This window comes from Balaenoptera borealis, assembly GCF_965194805.1.
Source record: "Balaenoptera borealis genome assembly, chromosome: 8".
NCBI classification, from domain to species: Eukaryota; Metazoa; Chordata; class Mammalia; order Artiodactyla; family Balaenopteridae; genus Balaenoptera; species Balaenoptera borealis.
In genome coordinates this window covers 102,381,704-102,401,034 of record NC_138865.1, presented here as the reverse complement: position 1 = coordinate 102,401,034, position 19,331 = coordinate 102,381,704, and the positions used below count along the sequence as shown (strand labels likewise).

The window sequence follows — 19,331 nt, the reverse complement described above, 5'->3', positions numbered from 1 at the left end:
ATAACCCCCACCTCCCAGGCTCGCAGTGAAGATGAGATGGTAAGTAGAACAAGCCTGGCAGAGCACCTGGCACAGAGGAGGCGGTTGTCAGGGAGCAGCACCAGCTCCGGGACGGGAGGCAGGTGACGGCAAGAGAGGAGAAGAAGCTGGATTGAGGGCCCACCTAGCAACCATCCCAGCCCCAGTCACCCTGGGAAGCCTTGAAACCAGGAACACACAGAAAGGGTCAAGAACAAAAAATAACACAGGGCTTTTATTTGCTTCTGAACTCGGCCGCTGTGTGGTCTGAGGGTGCCATGCTTTCCCAGAGGCCCCGGGGGACCCCTCACTCAGGGGTGCTGGATTTTGGTGTGAGGTCAGACCGCAGCCCCCGTCCCTCTGGGCCTTGTCAGTCCATCAGGCCCAGCTATCCGCCACTGGGGCTCGGGACCAGCAGATCCCCTGAAACTGGAAAATGGTGCCCACCTTCTCCGCAAGGTGGCTTTTCACAAGGCGTTGGTTAAAATATTGCACTTGTAAATTAGGAAAACTGATGAGGCAAAGGTTTCCTATTACAGGACGAGGTGCCAAGCATCCAACTGCTGTTTAAATAAATAAAACTCAAGGCGGGGGTCTGAGCTGTGAGTCCGAGTGACCCCCCCTGGAGAGCCCCAGGGCCCAGGCCTCGGCCCCCTGCCCATCAGCCAGCTCTTTAAGGAACTTGGTCATTGCGAAGTCTCCGCAGCAGGGAGCAGCAGCTCCAGATCCGGCTCAGCCAGGGCCCCTAACCTGCCAGGGCCCTTGGGCCCCCTCGTACCAGGGCAGTGGGGGCCCAAAGGGGCCAGTCCCTCTACTCCTCCAGTGGCCTGGGCCTCTCTTGGTCCAGGCCTCTCATCCAAATGCCCGTCTGTCTGTCCGGACACAGCCTCTGGGGGCTCACTTGCCCCCTCTGTCGCAGGGGGTAGGGAGGCAGGTGGGGAGGGGCCCAGCCCGCCTGGTGTGAACATTGAGCTCTACCCCGGTGGCCCCTAAAGCGGGGTACTCATCTTCTTCTGGTTAATGAGGTCCAGGTAGAGGTCCGAGCGGAGGAAGCGTGGGTACGAGTCCTTCTCCATGAGCCCGAAGATGCGCTTCTGCGCCAGGTCGAAGCAGCCCCGCGTGACGCTCTGCAGGTTGTCCTTGGTGTGCTCCCGTGTGTACGAGTCCAGGTTTACCTGTGCAGGCAGAGGGTGACGTGGTCAAGGCTGCCTGCAAGAAGCTGCTCCTAGGGGCCAGGGGCCAGGACAGGACCTGCCCAGCCTCTCACCCCCAAGCCCTTCTGCTCCACATCTTCAGGTTCAGAGGGGAGGCCCGCAGGTTAGCGGAATCAAGTCCTGGCTTGGTCACTTACTGTAGGGGTGGTAGAGTTTATAGGGCCCGAAATCACTGCCTCTAGGGTCAGGCTGCCCAAGTTCAAATCCCAGCAGTGCCACATCTAGGTGTGTGACCTTAAGCAAATCACTTAAGTGCTCTGAGCCTCAAACGTCTTATGTATAGGGTAGCATAATAGTACATTCCTCAGACTTCCCTGGTGGCGCAGCGGTTAAGAATCCGCCTGCCAATGCAGGGGACACGGGTTTGATCCCTGGTCCAGGAAGATCCCACATGCTGCGGAGCAACTAAGCCCGTGCACCACAACTACTGAAGCCCGTGCGTCCTAGAGCCCACGTGCCGCAACTACTGAGCCCGCATGCTGCAACCACTGAAGCCCATGCGCCTAGAGCCCGTGCTCCACAACAAGAGAAGCCACTGCAATAAGAAGCCCGCGCACCACAACAAAGACCCAACGCAGCCAATAAATAAATAAATAAAATTAATTTTAAAAATTAAAAAAAAAATAGTACATTCCTCAGAGTTGTGAAAATTAAGCATGATCATCCATATTAAACAGACACAGCTGGCACACAGGAAGCACTCAATACATGTTAGGCTCTCTGAGACTGTCTCATTTTTAAAATGAAAATAATATTAAAAATTATTTTACAAGTTGTCATGAGGGTTAAATATGAGAGCTCATACGTGAAGGGCTTAGCATGTGCCTGGCACCCAGTAGCACATTGACAGTGGCCATTTTTGTTATCAGTCAGGATTCTGTTGTCCCCAGGGCCCCAGCCTGCTTCCTCTTCAACTTGGGCACATGGTCCCTAGAATCAGTCTGGCCTCTCTCCTTCCTGAGCTCTCTCTTTGAGGCTTCCAGGCACCCCAATCACTGAGAGGCCACTGGGCATGGGAATGGGGGCCCGAGGGCCCAGCTCAAAGCCCTACCTCCTTGCACGCCTGGATCGCGATGTACTCAGCAAAGATCTTCTTGGCCTTGGCCGCCATCTTGGACTGTGACTTGACCTTCTTGAAGTCCTCGCATGCCAGCCAGAATTCCAGGTTCTCCTCACTAAACTCAGTGCGGAGGAAGGCTTGGAACACCGCTAGCCCATCTGTGAGGAGAAGCCCAGATGCTGGGGTGAGAAGCCAAACCAGCCCCTCCTGTCCTCAGGCCCCCCAGCTTACCCTCCTGGGGCCTTTCAGGTGCAGCTGCTGGGATCTTAGTAAACTGACCCACTCCTGAGAGCCAGGAACCCTGGCATATGGTCCCACCCCTGCCATTGCCTCCTTGTGGGCCTTGGCCAGGTCACTCCCCATCTGTGCCTCAGTTTCCTCATCTGTCAAATGGGGATCATCAGCCTTATTTCCTGGAGCCCTGTGAGGATCAGAGGGGTTCCCACCCACGAGATGGCAGGCGCATCTGGCCCAGTGTTAAGCCCTCAGTACATGGAAATGTTTATTGTTATTCTGGGAATATGGGTCTGAGCACACAGGTCCCAACGGCCTCTGGCAGGCAGTGCCAGCTCCCATGGACAGGGAGGGGCTGGCAGCAGCCGGCTCCAAGGCCAGACCAAGGGCCTCGGCCTTTCCCAATGGTAGGGACACCTAACTGGGTGTCCTGGGCCCAGGAAAGAGGGAAAGGTAACCTCTGCAGAGCCAGACGCACTCTCTGGGCCTGGGAGAGGAGGAAAGGAGGAGGGGGGAGAGACACAGGGAGGGAACAGGCCGGCTGGCCCCCACTTACATTTGTGGACCAGCAGCTTCTCCAAGGACTCGCCCCACTTGAGTGCTTCCTCTGAGGTGGGCCTGAGGGGTGAGGCAAGGGGCACAGTGAGGGAAGTGGGGCGGCTAGGGCTGGGTGACCTCTGTCAGCTGCCTTGGCCCACAAAGTAGCTTAGCCCGGCTGGGGAGCCCAGGAGGGGGCCCACCCCCTTTCTTGGGGCTGGCATCACTTCTATCCCCACCTCTGCCCCTCCCTGGTCATCCTTCCCAGGACAGCATCTCCCCATGAGGGCTGCTCATGCCGGGTACCAGGCTTCCTCTACGAGAGCCTCCATCGCCCCAGAGCTGGATCAAGCCAACAGCCTTCTCTCTTAACCCCACTGCTAGCCCTGCTCCCACAGGGACCAGTAAGTGTCTGAGGGGGGCCCAGGGGGGCCAGAGAGGACCTACTTGAATGACTTCGTCACTTTGTCTGCCTTGCCCGCTGGCTGGGCCCCAGGGGATTCGTTCCGCCGCCTGAAGATGCCCAGCTTGTTCTTCATGTCCTTGGCTCTGGGGACAAAAGCAGAAAAGGGGGTCAGTCAGCCTGGCACACTCGGCCGCTGCAAATTCAGGGTCGGGAGGGTGAAGGCTGGGGTGAGGGGCACCTACTCCTTCATGGTGTGCCGCCTCTGGAGGTTCCCGTTCCGAGTGAGGTACATGCCTCGGAGCATCGCTGTAGGGCCCCCCACCTTGTTGCCTGGGACGGTCTGCTGGGAGCACCCCAGGCTCTTGTTCCCAACCCGCGTCCCAGGCGGCAACGGTGCGGGCTGCAGCCGAGCGCTCGCTGGGATCCCAGCTGGAGGACTGGACTCCCAGGCACAGGCTGGGCTGGGACTCAGACAGGAGGAGCCAGGAAATGGGAGGGACCAGGACCGGAGCAGAAAAAAAATATCCCTCCTGGCCAACCCTGAGAGGGAGCCTGTGAAAGGGGCATGTGTCTGTAAGGGGCGGCCTCTGGGGCCCGCCCAGGCAGGAAGCCAGACCCATTATTTGTGACTGGCCTCCCCGTTGCCATGGCAGCGCCCTGGAAAGGAGGAGAAAACAAGTCAGCAAATTGCTGGGAGGGAAGGCGGGAGGGAGAGGAGGCTCTGCCCACCTGGGTGGCAGGACTGGCTATTTTTAGCCAAGAACCATTTTTAGCCCTGCCATTCCCCCAGGCAGATTTCAGCCCTGGGCAAGCTGCTGGCAAGAAAGGGGTTAAGTGTCTCATACTCATGTTTGCCTCCCCCTTGTCCCCAGACCCCTACTCTGGGCACCTCCTAGAGAATAGTTCCTGCCAGAAGACAGCTCAGCCTGTCATTGGCTTTGGATACATCCATCCATGAATATGCAGAATGTCCCACAAAGTTTCAGTAGTTTTAAGCCTGAATAACTTCAAAAGTACAAATCCTATAAACTCTCAAAAACATGATTTGAAATGAATTAATTTTTTCATGCATATTTAGTCTTATGACATTTGAGTAATAAATTTTTTGTTTTATTTTTGATCTCTGCCCTTCTGATTACAGATGAAAAATGCTGACTTAACGAAAAATTAAACGCGTAAGATTAAAAATGTGTTATCAAAATCACAAAGCTAAATAAGTGTAAAAGAAATTTGAATAATTGAATTCTCAAATGGGTTTTATAAATTGGGAGCCCACTTCTGAAGTTATTCAAGCTTCAAAGGGCACTAAGACCTATGGGACACCCTGTTTAATGAAGGAAAGTGGTCCAGGGTGGAGGTTAAAAGCTACAGTGCGGCAGCAAGACAGTCTTGGGTTCAAATCCCAACTCCAGCAGTTACCAACTGTGTGCCCTTTGTCAAGTTTCCTGACCTCTCTGAATGTCAAGTTTTCTCATCTGTTAAACACAGATGATAATAGTACCTACCATCTGCTGGGTTTGTTTTGAGGCAAGCAGAAAATGCACAGAAAGCTTTAGCACAGTGCCTGGGGCAAAAGCGCTCAGGCTTAATCCATACTTGTCCTGAGGGTCTGGGACAGCTGATTAGAGATTGGGATCCTGCTCTAGCAGATTCCAAGCCAATGAGATAAGGCCAAGGAGTCCAGGGACTGGACTGGTGAGGACCAAGGCCCTCGGAGAGCCCTGGCGTGGCTAGGAGTGAGAGAGCCTGGCTTCCTGGGGCACAGTGCTCTGTCTCAGAGCCCGTGCTCCTGGCCCGCTCCCAGGGAGCAGGAGAAGCTTGCCTGAGATCCAACCTGCAGGCTGCCACCATCCACCTGGGCTCCTTGCTGGCTCAGAGACCACTGTGTTTCTCTGTGGCTGGAGGAGGCTGAAGCCCCTGCCCAGCCAAGCCTTTCCTCCCAGATGCACAGCTGGGCAGACTCACAGCTGCAAGGCACAGCTGGAGAGGTCCTCAGAAGTCCCTGGTTGCCACACGGGCAACTCGAGAAAGGATGGCAGAGCTCAGAGGTGCCTCATGTGTCCCCACGTGGGCCCAGAGAGCAGAACAGGGACCCACAAGAGGAAGCTAAAGGAACACTTTCCTCCAATCAGAGCCATGAAAAGATGGAATGAGTGCCCTCTGGGGAATGGACTCCTGTCACTAGAGGCTCAAAGGCTACGTAGCTGGGGTGCTGTGGACTTCCTTCAGGGTGTTCTGCACCAAGCTTAAAAATAACAGGTTCCATGGGAATTCCCTGGTGGTCCAGTGGTTAGGACTCCGCGCTTCCACTGCAGGGGGCCCGGGTTAGATCCCTGGTCAGGGAACTAAGATCCCATAAGCAGCGCGGCAAGGCCCAAAAAATTAATTAATTAATTAATTAATAACAACAGGCTCTGAATAAATAAATAAATAAATAAATAAATTTTAAAATATATGTATATTTATATATACTTTTAGAGCCAACATGCCAGGTTTCAGATCTCAACTCTACCACTTCCTTGCTTTGTGACCTTGGACAAGTAACTTAACCTCTTTCTGCCTCAGTTTACTCACTTGCAAAATAGAGTAAATAAGAAAAAAGAAATGTAAAATAAAAATTATGGTAAAGGTTAAATTAGATAATATATGTAATGCACACAGAATAGTGCCTAGCACAATAAACATGAGTTATTTTTATTATCGTCCCAGATTCTAAGAGTCCTTGACTAAGCTTTTAAGAATGTGAACTTCATGCGGTCAAAAGGCAGCGCCCGCTTTGAAAGAAGGCTAGAGTTGGTGGAACAGGGCAGCTCCAGCACCCTGGATGCCCACCCTCTGCTGCCCTCCACTGCTCCACCCCTGGGAGCACCACCCACGGCAGCTCTGATGCTGCCTGGACCGGATGGTTGGTGCAAAGAATTATTTTTGTTTGTGCATTTTACCTTCCCTAGAAAGTGTGACTGCTCCTGGCTGCAGAGTGAGAGAAGCCTACAGTTGCTGCAGGAAACTGGAGAGGGCAGGGGAAGCTGGGGAAAGAGTTTCCAGGGAGTGGACCCCAGCCAAGGTCGAGGTCAGGGAAGAAGGTTGCAGGAGGCATCCGGGAAGGACTCCTGTTCTCCACACCCCCGGGCCCAACTGGTGCATAATGGTGGGCACTACAGGACCTGGAGGGGGAGGGGTTCCCTCTGTGGGCCACCAGGTGCCTCACTGCCTCCTCCCATCCCTGCCCCCCACAGTCTCCAGGGCCCGAGGTACAAAGAGACCCGAGAAGAAACCACTCACTCTCTGTTAATGAATGAGCGCCTCTAACAAACCTCCGAATCGAATCGAAAGTATAAATAGTCGCGGGAGCGGGGTAGGGGGGAGAGGGGCGTGGCCAGAAAGGTACCGGATCTGCTCTCTGAGCCAGCAGCACCCCCTTCTGGCAATGCCCAAGACTGCTAGCATTCAAGAGCTCGAGAGGAAAAAGGGGAATCCCATGACCAGTCTGGTCAGCCCCTTCTCAGAGGGAGCAAAGAACTTGTCGTGGTCACTTGGCCGCTGCTTGGCTTAGCAGCTGGACAGGGCCAGGGCAACCTGGTTGGTTGCTTCTGCTTCGTTCCCTGTGGCTTCCAGATACTAAATCAGCACCTTGCCTCACTCTGAGTGGGTGCTGAGGGCAGTGGTGGGTGCTCAGGACCCTGGTGACCTTACCCTGGGGCCACTGCTAAGTCCCAAGATCCCGTTGTTCACGGGTGTCTGTCTGGGACAGGACTGGGTTCAGCCCCTTCTCTCCGCCTCTACCCCTAGGCCACTGGGCATGGGGAATAAGCCAGAGGGCAGAGGACGAAGTGGGGTGCAGGGAGCCCCCCCCCATCACTAGGGTGAGGACCAGGGATCTTTCCAACGTACAGGTTTTTGCTCTTTCTCTTCCGGGAGGCGTCATCATCGTCCCCAGCTGTGTCAGCCCCACTCATCTGCAGAGAAAACACAGACATGTTGCAGTCTGGGTACGCAGGGGTGGCTGCCTGAGCAAAGAGAGGCTCAGGGACCCAGTAGCTCCTACAAACCACCCCCACCTCCATGCTCCCACCCCTTGAAGAACAGGGGAGGGAGGAAGACCCCGCTACAGCGAGCAATCTGTTCATGGAGTGCGGCTGGCTTAGCAGAGCCTCCACCCAAAGGAGCCTCCTCTTGATACACGGCTTGTGCGGGAGAAGCCAGAAACAGAGCATTCATGGCGGTAGGGCAGGCCGGAGAGGAAGCTTCAGTGAAGGTTCTACTGTGTGACTTAGCCAATTGCTGTCCCTCTCTGAGCCTCTAGTGCTTTTAATTTCAAAATGGAGATCATAATGACTAACCAACTCAGGATTCTGAGGTTTTAAAGAGACCTGGGATTGGTCAGCAGTGTGTTAAGTAAATTATCACACAGGAGAGCACCTCTCTTGCCTTATAGCTTTCCATGGCTCCCGAGTACCCTCAGGATAATGTCCAAACTCCCTGACATGACATGCAGGGTCTACCATCTTAGGAGCTGGTCAGAAAGCTCCATAACAACCTCAGTTACAACTCCTTTGGTTATCTCTCTGGCCCGACCCCTACTCCAGCAACCTCTTCAAACTGCCCTCTAGCCAGAAGGAATGTCTTCACAGCCCGGTCCCCTCACCTCGGGCTTTGCACGTGCTATTCCTTCCATGGGGGATGCTTTTATGACTCTCCCTCTCCTCCTAAGACCCAGCCTCAGGAAAGACCTGACCTCGGGTAAGCTGCTTAAATGCCTCCTCACCTGGGAAGCCCTCCTTGACCCCTAGACCAAGGGTGTGCCCCCTTCACCCCTTGTGAGTTCCCCACTATAACCAACATGGCTTCTTCCAAATCTGTCTCCTCTACTGGACTGTGAGTTCCCAAGAGCAGGGCCTCTGTCTGCCTTCACCTCTGTCTAGGTCACCTTGACTGGGCCTGGTATACATTAGGAGCTCAAGAAATACTTGTTAAATGAATGAATGAATCAAGAGAGAGGGAAAGCAGGCTGGGGATGATGTGTCTTGAAGGCCTCACTGCTTGATCCAAGGCCTGCACCTTTATTCCCCGGGGCTCCATTGAGCCCACCCCCACCTGCTTGCCCTTGCCTGTGCTGTGCCCCCTTCCTGGAACGCTCTCTCCTCTTCTGCCCAGTCTCTACCTCCTCCCAGTCTGCTACTCCTCGCCTCCTCCAGACCACTCCAGGCTCCCACCAGCTCTACTGGGGCCGCCCTCTGTCGCCCTGCCTGTGAGTGCCCAGCCTCCGCCAGGGGAAACCAGGGCCCCCACAGTGCCACTCCAGAGCGGGAGCACAGGAAATGCTCTGAGATATTGGAGGAGGTAGAGCTAAGGGTAGGCTGGGCTTGGACACTATGTCCTAAGATAAGACAGAAGGCCCCCAGATGTGAATCGCAGCTCGGACTCCTCATGAGCCATACCCTGGGCCTCAGTTTCCTCATTTGTAAAATAAAGAAGATGGGCTAAACCTTTAAATACTGTGTTCTCAATTCTGGCAAGAAAAGTGGCCTTAATCCAGATATAGCCAGCAGGGGGAGCTACCAGCCTCAGTGGTGCAACCACCCGCGGATGGATGGATGGATGAATTACAGCTTCATTCATGGAGCTCATGCTACAGGCCAGACCTCAGAATGGGCATTATCCAGACACTATCTCATTAATCTTCAGAGTAAGTCCATAAAGTAAACAGAACCTCAGAGAAGTTAAGTCACCTGTCCAAGGATTTAAGTGACAGCCTTTAAGTGACAGCTGGAATCTAGATGTGTCTGAATTCAGGGCCTGTGTTTCTCCGCCAGAGAATGCTGCTAGTTAAATGCAGAGGATGCGGCACATTTTGAATGCCTTCAATGAAAGACTCAGGGGAAATGCTGCCTCTTTCCTGAGAACGCTGCCCTACCGAGGTTGTAAACACATGCGTACGTGCACACACAGGCACACGCCCGTCTGTGGTGTGGGATTCCGGATCTACAGCTTGCAGCCAGGCCTGGGTATAGATCCTGCTGCCATTGACTTTGGAGACGTTTCCTGGCCTCTCAGCTTCAGCTTCTTTAGCTCTAGCAGAGGCATGGTGACGGCCACCCAACCCACTGTTGAGAGATTCACCAGGATAAAGTCTGGGCCCCCAAGGCCCAACCTGGCACACAGGGCGCCCTCAGTAATCGGGGACCACCAGCATTCACAGCCCAGTGAACGCTGTCACTGTCACCCCATGCACGCAGGTCACAGTTGTGCTGGGCTGGCTGGGCCGTGCCTGAAGCCCCCATCCGTGGGAAAGGGCCGCCAGCACTGGGCTTCCTCCCATTTAACCTCAGCTTCCGCACTTTATCGGCCCCACACAATGGGCCTGGGGACCACTCCCGCCCCGCCCGGCACCCCCAGCCTCTGCACTGCTGGGAAATGGGCTCTTCCTTCCACTGCTGGGAGGGGGTCATCTTCTCCAGGGTCGGGCCTTCACCAATCTGCCTGACAGAGGGGCCAGGGAACTCTAGCCCTGGGAGTCGGCCCCCAAAGCGGCTAGCGAAACCCACACACCAAGGGGTGCTGTGTGCCAGGAAGAGAAGAAACTGAGACAGAGAGTCAGGGTTCTGACTTCCAGCCTCAGAGTGGCTCCCAAGCCTCCTGTCTCCAAGAGCTGCAGCGAGGCCTGCCCAGGGCCCAGCACGCAAAGGGGCCGCTCCTTCCCGTCTGCTCCCCACTGCCTGCTCTGCTCCATGGCCCTCCCTGCTGAAAGGCGAATGGAGGCGAACCCAGAACCACTCAGCCCTCCCTTCACTCCAGACAGAAATCCCTGGGGCCTGCCCAGCGCCCCGGCCACCTCCAGGGACTGGAAGAATAATTATAATTCGTATTGTAATTATAACTATAATAATAGTCATGGTTAAGAGTTAAATGCTAAACTGCCTGGATTTGAGGGGCTTCCCTGGTGGCGCAGTGGTTAAGAATCTGCCTGCCAATGCAGGGGTCACAGGTTCGAGCCCTGGTCCGGGAAGATCCCACATGCCGCGGAGCAACTGAGCCCGCAAGCCGCAACTACTGAGCCTGTGTGCCACAACTACTGAAGCCCGCGTGCCTAGAGCCTGTGCTCTGCAACAAGAGAAATCACCACAATGAGAGAAGCCCGCGCACCGCAAAGAAGAGAAGCCCCCGCTCGCCGCAACTAGAGAAAGCCCACGCGCAGCAACGAAGACCCAACACAGCCAAAGATAAAATAAATTTACTTTAAAAAACAATAATAATAAAAAAATTAACTGCCTGGATTTGAATCCTAGCTCAGTCACTTAGCTAATTGACCTTAGCCAAATTACATCCCTTCTCTGTGCCTCAGTTTCTTTATTTGTAAGATGAGGATAATAATTGGACCTACCTCATAGGGCCGTTATGAGGATTAATGAACACATGCGAAAGTGCCTGGTACTGGAAGTGCTCAATAACTATAAGCTATGGTGGTTATTGCTGTTATTTACTATATGCCAGGCAATGTGCTAAAGTGCCATATCATACTTTAATTTAACCTTCTCAACAATTCTAAGAGCTATTTGCTGTTATTTTCCCCAGTTTACAGCTGAGGAAACTGAGGCCCAGAGGAGTCCAGTAACTTGCCTGGGCTCTCCGAGCTGGCCAGTAGCAGAGAATTTCAGGTCTGGCTCCAGAGCCCACCCATGATTGAGGGCTTTTCTGTGAGCAGGGCCTCACCTGATTTCTCCTATTGGTCCTGATCCGACTTCTGGGGCCACCTGGCCATGCCTGGCTGCTCTCTCTGACCCAGACTATCCTGGCAGACCCCAAGGAACCTTGTAGAAACACTGGAGCTAAACTCTACACTTATTTGTTTAGACAGAGGAAATAGTCCTTTAGGCTTTTTAAAAATAGGAGGCTAGAAGGTATTACCACGTCTTGGAGCTGGAAGGCACCTCTTGTCTGACCTGCAGCCTAGGTGGTAAGCTTAGTGCAGCAGGGCTGGCACCCTCGGCTGACAGCCTCTGCCCAAGCCGGTTTCCTGCAGGAGGGGAGAATGAAGCACAGCCAGGGAGGGGCCACGGCCTCTTCTCCTCACTGTCAAAGCATGACCCGTGATCCTGGGCCAAGCCAGGCCAGGCTGGGGTGAAATTCAATGGCAGCATCGTGGGCTGAGACACAGATACTCTTGGAGCTCCCCCGGCTCCCAGGAAAAGGACAGACACAGGCCCGTGGATCTGCTCTGCCAGACCTCCAGGGAGCAGCCGGCAAGGCGGGGGTCTGGCAGCAGAGGGCACTGTGAGACAACTCAACCCAGCACAAGGGGCCAGCTTCAGGGGATGACCTGCGGGATAAGCCTGGGGGATCTTTTCCTCTCTAGACCTCAGGCAGCCCATCCATAAGATGATCGTGGCCGAGTGGACCATCTCTCAGGTCTGTCTGGTTCAGACAGTCCTATACACAGCAGAAATCACGCAGTGTACAAGAGGGAGGAATGACAGGTGAGGCGAGGAGTAACATAGGGACTGTCACCCCTGTGATAGGCAGCATGCTCTCTGGCCAGTCTCAGCTTAGCCACACAGCAGCACAATGACAGGCCTGAGGCCACGCCAGCTCTGTCTAGCCCTCCTGGGTCTCATTCTATCACAGGATCACTACTGTGGGCACAGAGCTGTCAACATGCTGCAATCTTCTTGAAGCCCTGGGACAACTCCATGAAGACTTAGCATTCCCATTTTATAAGAGAAAACTAAAGCTCAGAGAAAAAAACATAACTTGGCCTAGGTCTCAGGACCAGGAGGGAGGAAACAGAGTTGAAACATGAATGCAGCCCGTCTGACTCCACAGCCTGAAGACCTCACCCCTCTCCTCTTCACCTCTTGCCTGGAAACTGTGATCTGTTGGCATCCATGGACCGCCCCCTGGAAAGCCAGGCCCAAGCCAGGAAGATGGAAGTCACAGGAAAACCCGTCGCCTCCCCCCGCTGCCATCCCCCCACACCCTGCCCCTCACCAGCAAGAGGTGTGCAGGGTCTGGGGTACAGCCAGAGACAACTGGACAGGGTGAGGCCACTGTCCAGCTCCATCATCACGTGGCCTGGGACAAACCCTTCTCCCTAGGCCTCAGGCTCCCCACTGTAAGATGAGTACAACTGGTTCCAGCTCGCGGCAGTGTTGTGAAGGTTAGAACGGGGGCGCCTAGTGAATGCTGGGAGAACCGTTACTACTCTTGCTATCCTCCTCCCCCTCCTCCTCTTCATCACCATCATCATCACCATCATCATCAACACGATTCCCATTTATGGAGCACCTAGCAGGTGCTGAGTGCCAGGCACTGATCTGAACACTTTACCCGAGTCAGGCTCTTTAATCTTCCCAGCAACGCTATGAAGGAGGTATCAATATTATTTACTGATAATACCCATTTTACTGATGAGGAAACTGAGGGACAGAGAAGGGCAGGGACTTGCCCAAGGCCCACTGCCAGTGAGGGATGGAGGGAGACCAGGGTACCTGCCCAGCCTAGATTTCACTTCCCCCTGACAAGGGTTAGCTTCTTACTGAAGTTGGCTGTCCGGAGGGAGCAGGATATGAACGATGATGAGGGACTTGAGGCCTGGCAAGCAGAAGCCACTTGGAAGGGTAGCCACCAAGGGGCTAGTGGCAGCCTCTGAGGTCCCTGCCAGCTTAGTTACTCAAGCCCAAGAAAGGAAGCAACAGGCCAAAAGAGGGTGAGGGAGGGGAGGATGCCAGTGGGAACCTTTGGCACCCAAAGGAGGAAGTGGAGACAGGAGAGAGCTGGCCCAGGCCTGCTGGACTACCAGGTGGAAGTATCTGCCCCAAAATAGGAGCTGAGATCAATGGATTTAGGGAACTAGAAATGTAAATGAGAATGTATGTGAATTTATCTGTCTACAAATATTTGTATTGGAGCAAGGGGGGCAGGGGACATAACTTGGAAGGGTCTGGTGGGGGCACTGAAATTGGGAGGCGCAAGGTAGGTGGCAAGCCCTTAGACTTCAGACATCCTCCAGAGGAGAGTGTCCAGGCCTGGCCTGAGTCAGCCTGAAGCCTCACCTCAGTAGGAGAGTTCTGGACTCTTTCCTATAGAAGCTGCCTCAAGAAATGGCCTAAGATGGTGATACTCAAACGATGGGGAACGTTCCAATCCCTGAGGGGCTTGTTTAAAATGCAAGGTCTGGGACTTCCCTGGTGGCGCAGTGGTTAAGAATCTGCCTGCCAATGCAGGGGACACGGGTTCGAGCCCTGGTCCGGGAAGATCCCACATGCCGCGGAGCAACTAAGCCCGCGCGCCATAACTACTGAGCCTGTGCTCTAGAGCCCACGAGCCACAACTACTGAGCCTGCGTGCTGCAACTACTGAAGCCCAGGAGCCTAGAGCCCGTGCTCCTCAACAAGAGAAGCCACCGCAATGAGAAGCCCGCGCACCGCAACAAAGAGTAGCCCCCGCTCGCTGCAACTAGAGACAGCCTGCGCACAGCAACAAAGACCCAACGCAGCCAAAATAAATGAGTAAATAAATTTATAAAAAAAAAAAAAAAAAGATCCTGCAAGTCTAGCAGCGTGGCCAAAAAGAAAATAAAAAATAACGGTCTGGGCACCACCCCCTGGAAATTCTGATTCCAGAAAATCTGATTCCAGATTCTGGGGTAGGGGGACTTAGAAATCTATATGTTAATAACCTATTCCCCAAAGAAGATATACAGATTGCCAACAAACACATGAAAGAATGCTCAACATCACTAATCATTAGAGAAATGCAAATCAAAACCACAATGAGGTATCACCTCACACCAGTCAGAATGGCCATAATCAAAAAATCTACAAACAATAAATGCTGGAAAGGGTGTGGAGAAAAGGGAACCCTTTTGCACTGCTGGTGGAAATGTAAACTGATACAACCACTATGGAGAACAGTATGGAGGTTCCTTAAAAAACTAAAAATAGAACTACCATATGACCCAGCAATCCCACTACTGGGCATATACCCTGAGAAAACCATAATTCAAAAAGAGACATGTAGCACAATGTTCACTGCAGCTCTATTTACAATAGCCAGGACATGGAAGCGACCTAAGTGTCCACTGACAGATGAATGGATAAAGAAGATGTGGCACGTATATACAATGGAATATTACTCAGCCATAAAAAGAAACGAAACTGAGTTATTTGTAGTGAGGTGGATGGACCTAGAGTCTGTCATACAGAGTGAAGTAAGTCAGAAAGAGAAAAACAAATACCATATGCTAACACATATATATGGAATCTAAAAAAAAAAAAAAATGGTCCTGAAGAGCCTAGGGGCAGGACAGGAATAAAGACACAAACGTAGAGAATGGACTTGAGGACACGGGGAGGAGGAAGGGTAAGCTGGGACGAAGTGAGAGAGTGGCATGGACTTATATACACTACCAAACGTAAAATAGCTAGCTAGTGGGAAGCAGCCGCATAGCACAAGGAGATCAGCTCGGTGCTTTGCGACCACCTAGAGGGGTGGGATAGGGAGGGTGGGAGGGAGACTCAAGAGGGAGGAGCTATGGGGATATATGTATATGTATAGCTGATTCACTTTGTTATAAAGCAGAAACTAACACACCATTGTAAAGCAATTATATTGCAATAAAGATGTTAAAAAATAAATAAATAAATAACCTATTCCCCTGGTGATTTTGGAGCACATCAAAGTGCTTACAGATGAGGAAACAGATTCAGTCCCCATTCCTTTGGGATTTAGTTCCAATTCCTGGACACAAAGGCCTTTTCTGGAGGGCCCCAACCGGCCCTTCCAGCCCAGCCACCTTTCAGCAGAAGGTGTCCTCCCACGTGCCCAGCGGCCTTATTGCTAGTGGCTGAGAAGCTAAGAAGGTTTCTGAGGCCGTGTCCCAACTTGGTGGGGAAATGTGCTGGAATCCATTAGTCATGTCTGCCATGGGTTTGGAGGCAGAAATGGCAGAATGAGTGCCACCCATCTACCATCCCTGCACTGTAAAAATCCCTTGTTCTAGCTAAACTGACTTCTACAGACAGTTTTGTCCTGGTCATGGTCTTTCACAGAATGCCTACCTCATCCTCTTTGTTTATTCTAAACCTGCCCAACCTTCAAGGCCACACTGAGGAGCATCTTTTGCCAGAAGCCTTCCCTCGTGCCCCTAGGCCCTTGGGGTCTCTCCTCCCTGAATCTGCACCTGCCTGGCCTCACAACAGTTGTCATAACAACACCTTGCACCACACTGGCTGTGAGCACCTCCACAGCATTTGCCTGGCGCCTGCACGAATGTCATCAGGCACTGGACCCTTTGGGTTCACCCTCAACCACCATGGGATGTGAGTGCTATTAATCTCTGCTTTTCAGAGAAGACACTAAGGCTCAGAAGAGCTGAGTGACTCACCCAAGGCCACACAGTTAGTAAGGGACAGAGCCCAGGCTCAAGCTGGCTAACGGGCTTCAAGGCCATGATGCAATCTTTTCACTGTTAGGCCACCTTCGGGGCCCACACAGAAAAAGCATTCCTCACAGGCTGAGATCAGCCTCACACATTTCTGTGGCCCCCGCTGTGGCACAGAGCACAGGGCCTGGCACACAGCAGAAAATCAATAAACACTTATTCATCTAGTTATAAATATTTGCAAGAGGCAAAGAGCACAGTGGTTAAGAGCTCCAGCCCTGGAGCCACATTCTAATTCTGATTCAGACTTTTATAAATCGTGCGACCCGGTGCAAATCAGATACCCTCCCAGTGCCTCAGTTTCTTCACAACAGTATCTACCTCATGGGGCTGTTGTGAGAGTTAATGAGTTCCTGTAACTTGCTTAGAATAATGCCAGCACAGAGGAAATATGTGCTGTCATGCTTGTTGGCTGATACATTTCTAGTCTGGCTAGGCCTGGACCAAGTGTAAATTATAACTATTTCTCCAGTTATGATGTTGGATCTTTTAGATCCAAATACACCTGCTCTACTTTCTGTGGGTTCCCCCAGTACAATGGAGCTGTAAGGATATCTGGAGTCACAAAGTCTTGGGTTTAAGTCCAGGTTCTGCCTTCTTGGTCCCTCTGACCCTCAGTTTTATCCTCTGTCAAATAGATGGAAGGCTCATTGGAAGGCTGACAGAAGAACAGAGGCGGGACAAAGCAAAGGCTCCTTCCCTGCAGCTCCTGGAACGCACGCTCCCTCCACCCCACCTTGTCATGTACCCACTCCCCCTCCACCCTTGGCCCCCTTACCTTCCTGTGTCCTGTGAAGAAGAGGGAAAGGTGGTGCATTGAGCCACCATTGCGGCCCAGTTCCTTCTTGAGGGTGCGGGGCGAAGGCATGGCCCAGGTGGACGCGGTGCCCTCTCCATCCGAGCAGTGCAAGGTAGTGTCGGAGGCGAAGCAGGGCCCGCGGGCATCCTGCAGCAGGCTGCCCTCGCTGTGCGTCCGGCGCCGCAGCGAGTTCTGCACGCGCAGCGAGAGGCCTCCCTCCACACCCTGGCCCGTCTCGATCATGCTGCTGCGCTTGGCCTCACCACGCTCTCCATAGTTGTCATCACTTGTGTCCTCGTCCTCGTCCTCCTCGCCCTCCTCACCCTCCTCAGCCTCTTCTGCATCCTCCTCATCGCCCGAGCTGCCCCCCTCCGCCCCTGCCTTCTGACTGTAGGTGCTATCCAGCCGGACCTCGGGGATCACGAAGTTTGGCCTGGAGGCCACAGGCGAGTCTCCTGTGGCTGCTGGTGGATCCCCAGAGCTCGTGGTCTCCTTAGCAAGGGGCTCAGCTGCCAGGGGGTCCTGGCTGGGGGGCAGGTCTTGACGGGGCGGAAGGTCCTGGGCAGGGGGGTCCTGGATGTCAGGGAGGTCTTTTCTGATTAGAGGGTCTTGGCTGGGAGAGGGTTCTTGCCCAGCAGGAAGGTCCTGGCATGGAAAGAAGGCTGGGGCTGTAGGGTGTTCCTGGCATGGTGAGGAGTCCTTGCTTGGCAAGGGTTCCTGGCCCACAGGAGACTCTGTGCAGGAAGGTGAGTCCTTGCTGGATGGTGATTCGGGGCCAGCAGAAGGTTCCCGGCTGGAAGAGGAGTCCTCTTTGGGTGGAAGGTCTTGTCCTGGAGGAGGATCCTGGCCACGAGAGGGGTCCTTGCTGGGTGAGGGGTCCTCGGCACCCGGCCCCTTCCTTTCCTCCAAGGGCATCTCCCTCTTCTCATCTGCCTCGGTCTCAAACATCTGTGAAATAAAGAGAAAATGAGGAAGGCTCACAAGCGGAGGCTACTGTGCACAAGCCAATGTCACAGAGATTGAAACAAAATCAAGCAGTGACCCAAACCCCACACCCTACACTGTGAAAGCCCAAGTGCCACATGGAAACCTGACAGTCCCTTTGGCTTAACTGAATATGGGCTCCCACCCTTATTTCCTTGCTGGAAACTTCTGCTCCATCAAAACATGGTTGGTCATTTAAGGGAGAAGAGGGAGAGGTTAGTTACCATTATCTGGCTCCTACCATATGCCAGGGGCCATGGCAGATTAAACCCCTCTTATGTAATCTTCCCACTGGCCCTCTAAGGGAAATGTCATGGTCCCTCTGTGAGTAAGTCACTCTGTGAATAAATGAGGAGCCGGACAGCCTTTGCCTTCATGGGCCAGAATCAAACCAAGCCCCAAGCCAGAGCAATCACCAAGTGGGAGAATCCTGGACCCAGCCAAAGAATATCTTCTACCTGAACCAAAGGTTTTAAAAAACCTTAGTGAGTCATTCAAATTAGAACTTGCTCTGAATGTTTAGATCTTTCTGAAACTAATAAACTGGAATAAAACCAGAACTTCAAAATATTTGCTCACACTTGGACTAGACAGATGTCACAGACACATGGAACCTCACTGAGGGCTCATCCGTCCAGTGCTTTTGAAACTGTGTTTGGAGGAACCTCAGAAGTTCCACATACAAAAAGGGAAGCATTTCCTGCCTCACACACAACCCTCAAAACCCTTGGAGTTTTTGCTGGGTTCCTGCAGATTTCATTTGCAAAGGGAAAAATGGTGCCCTTGATGGGGTATGAAAAGCAGCTATCTCACAGGAAGACTGGGGCTCAGAGAAAGTCAGGGGTGTCTCAGTGTCACAGCCACACGGGAAAGTCGGTCAGGCCTGGGCTAGGTTGGGTCCCTCATCACAGTTAAGGACTTGGAATGCTGGACCTAGAACTACTCAGAGCCCAGGTTTCGTCTATGAAGAGGCTACAGCACCTAGAACTAATGAAAGAGAAAGATGCCACACATTCCTGGGAACTATAGAGTTACGCGCGCGCACACACACACGCGGAGGTGGAAAATTTCAGGGCTAAATACCTCAGCACATAGGTTAAGAGGTCTTACTGTAGGGCTTCCCTGGTGGCGCAGTGGTTGAGAATCTGCCTGCCAATGCAGGGGACACGGGTTCGAGCCCTGGTCTGGGAAGATCCCACATGCCGCGGAGCAGCTGGGCCCATGAGCCACAATTACTGAGCCTGAGCATCTGGAGCCTGTGCTCCGCAACAAGAGAGGCTGCGATAGTGAGAGGCCCGCGCACCGCGATGAAGAGTGGCCCCCGCTTGCCACAACTAGAGAAAAGCCCTCGCACAGAAATGAAGACCCAACACAGCCATAAATAAATAAATTTTTTAAAAAAAGAAAAAAAAGTTAAAAAAAAAAAAAGAGGTCTTACTGTAAAGACCACAAATGTCCATTTGATGGATGAGGAAGATGAGCCCAGAGAGCAGTGACTTATGCACCACTGCACAGCTGCCAGAGGCTGAAAGGCTATGCCTGCAGCTGGGAATTCTTTTAAGCCCTGGACCAGCCAGGCCTCACATCTGGGAATAAGTGGCCCAGCCACAGGTCGGGGCAGCTGCAGGGTGCTGCACACA

The 19,331-nt window shown here is 53.1% G+C and overlaps 1 protein-coding gene across 12 annotated transcripts in view; it reads right to left on the bottom strand.

Moving 5' to 3' along the window:
- Positions 1-226: 226 nt before the first annotated feature.
- RGS3 (regulator of G protein signaling 3) overlaps positions 227-19,331 on the bottom strand; it is a 145,326-nt gene continuing 126,221 nt past the window's right edge. For 11 of the 12 annotated variants that reach the window (XM_082403806.1, XM_082403799.1, XM_082403808.1 and 8 more), the window contains 6 exons: positions 16,687-17,655; positions 7,361-7,425; positions 3,511-3,612; positions 3,083-3,144; positions 2,284-2,450; positions 227-1,193 (listed from right to left, as the gene is read on the bottom strand). In XM_082403806.1, the coding sequence (XP_082259932.1) occupies positions 1,008-1,193; positions 2,284-2,450; positions 3,083-3,144; positions 3,511-3,612; positions 7,361-7,425; positions 16,687-17,655 (1,551 nt within the window). In that variant the 3' untranslated portion in view covers positions 227-1,007. Of the gene's footprint in view, positions 1,194-2,283; positions 2,451-3,082; positions 3,145-3,510; positions 3,613-3,711; positions 3,949-7,360; positions 7,426-16,686; positions 17,656-19,331 lie in introns of those variants that run through there. The other variant, XM_082403804.1, reaches the window with a different exon arrangement.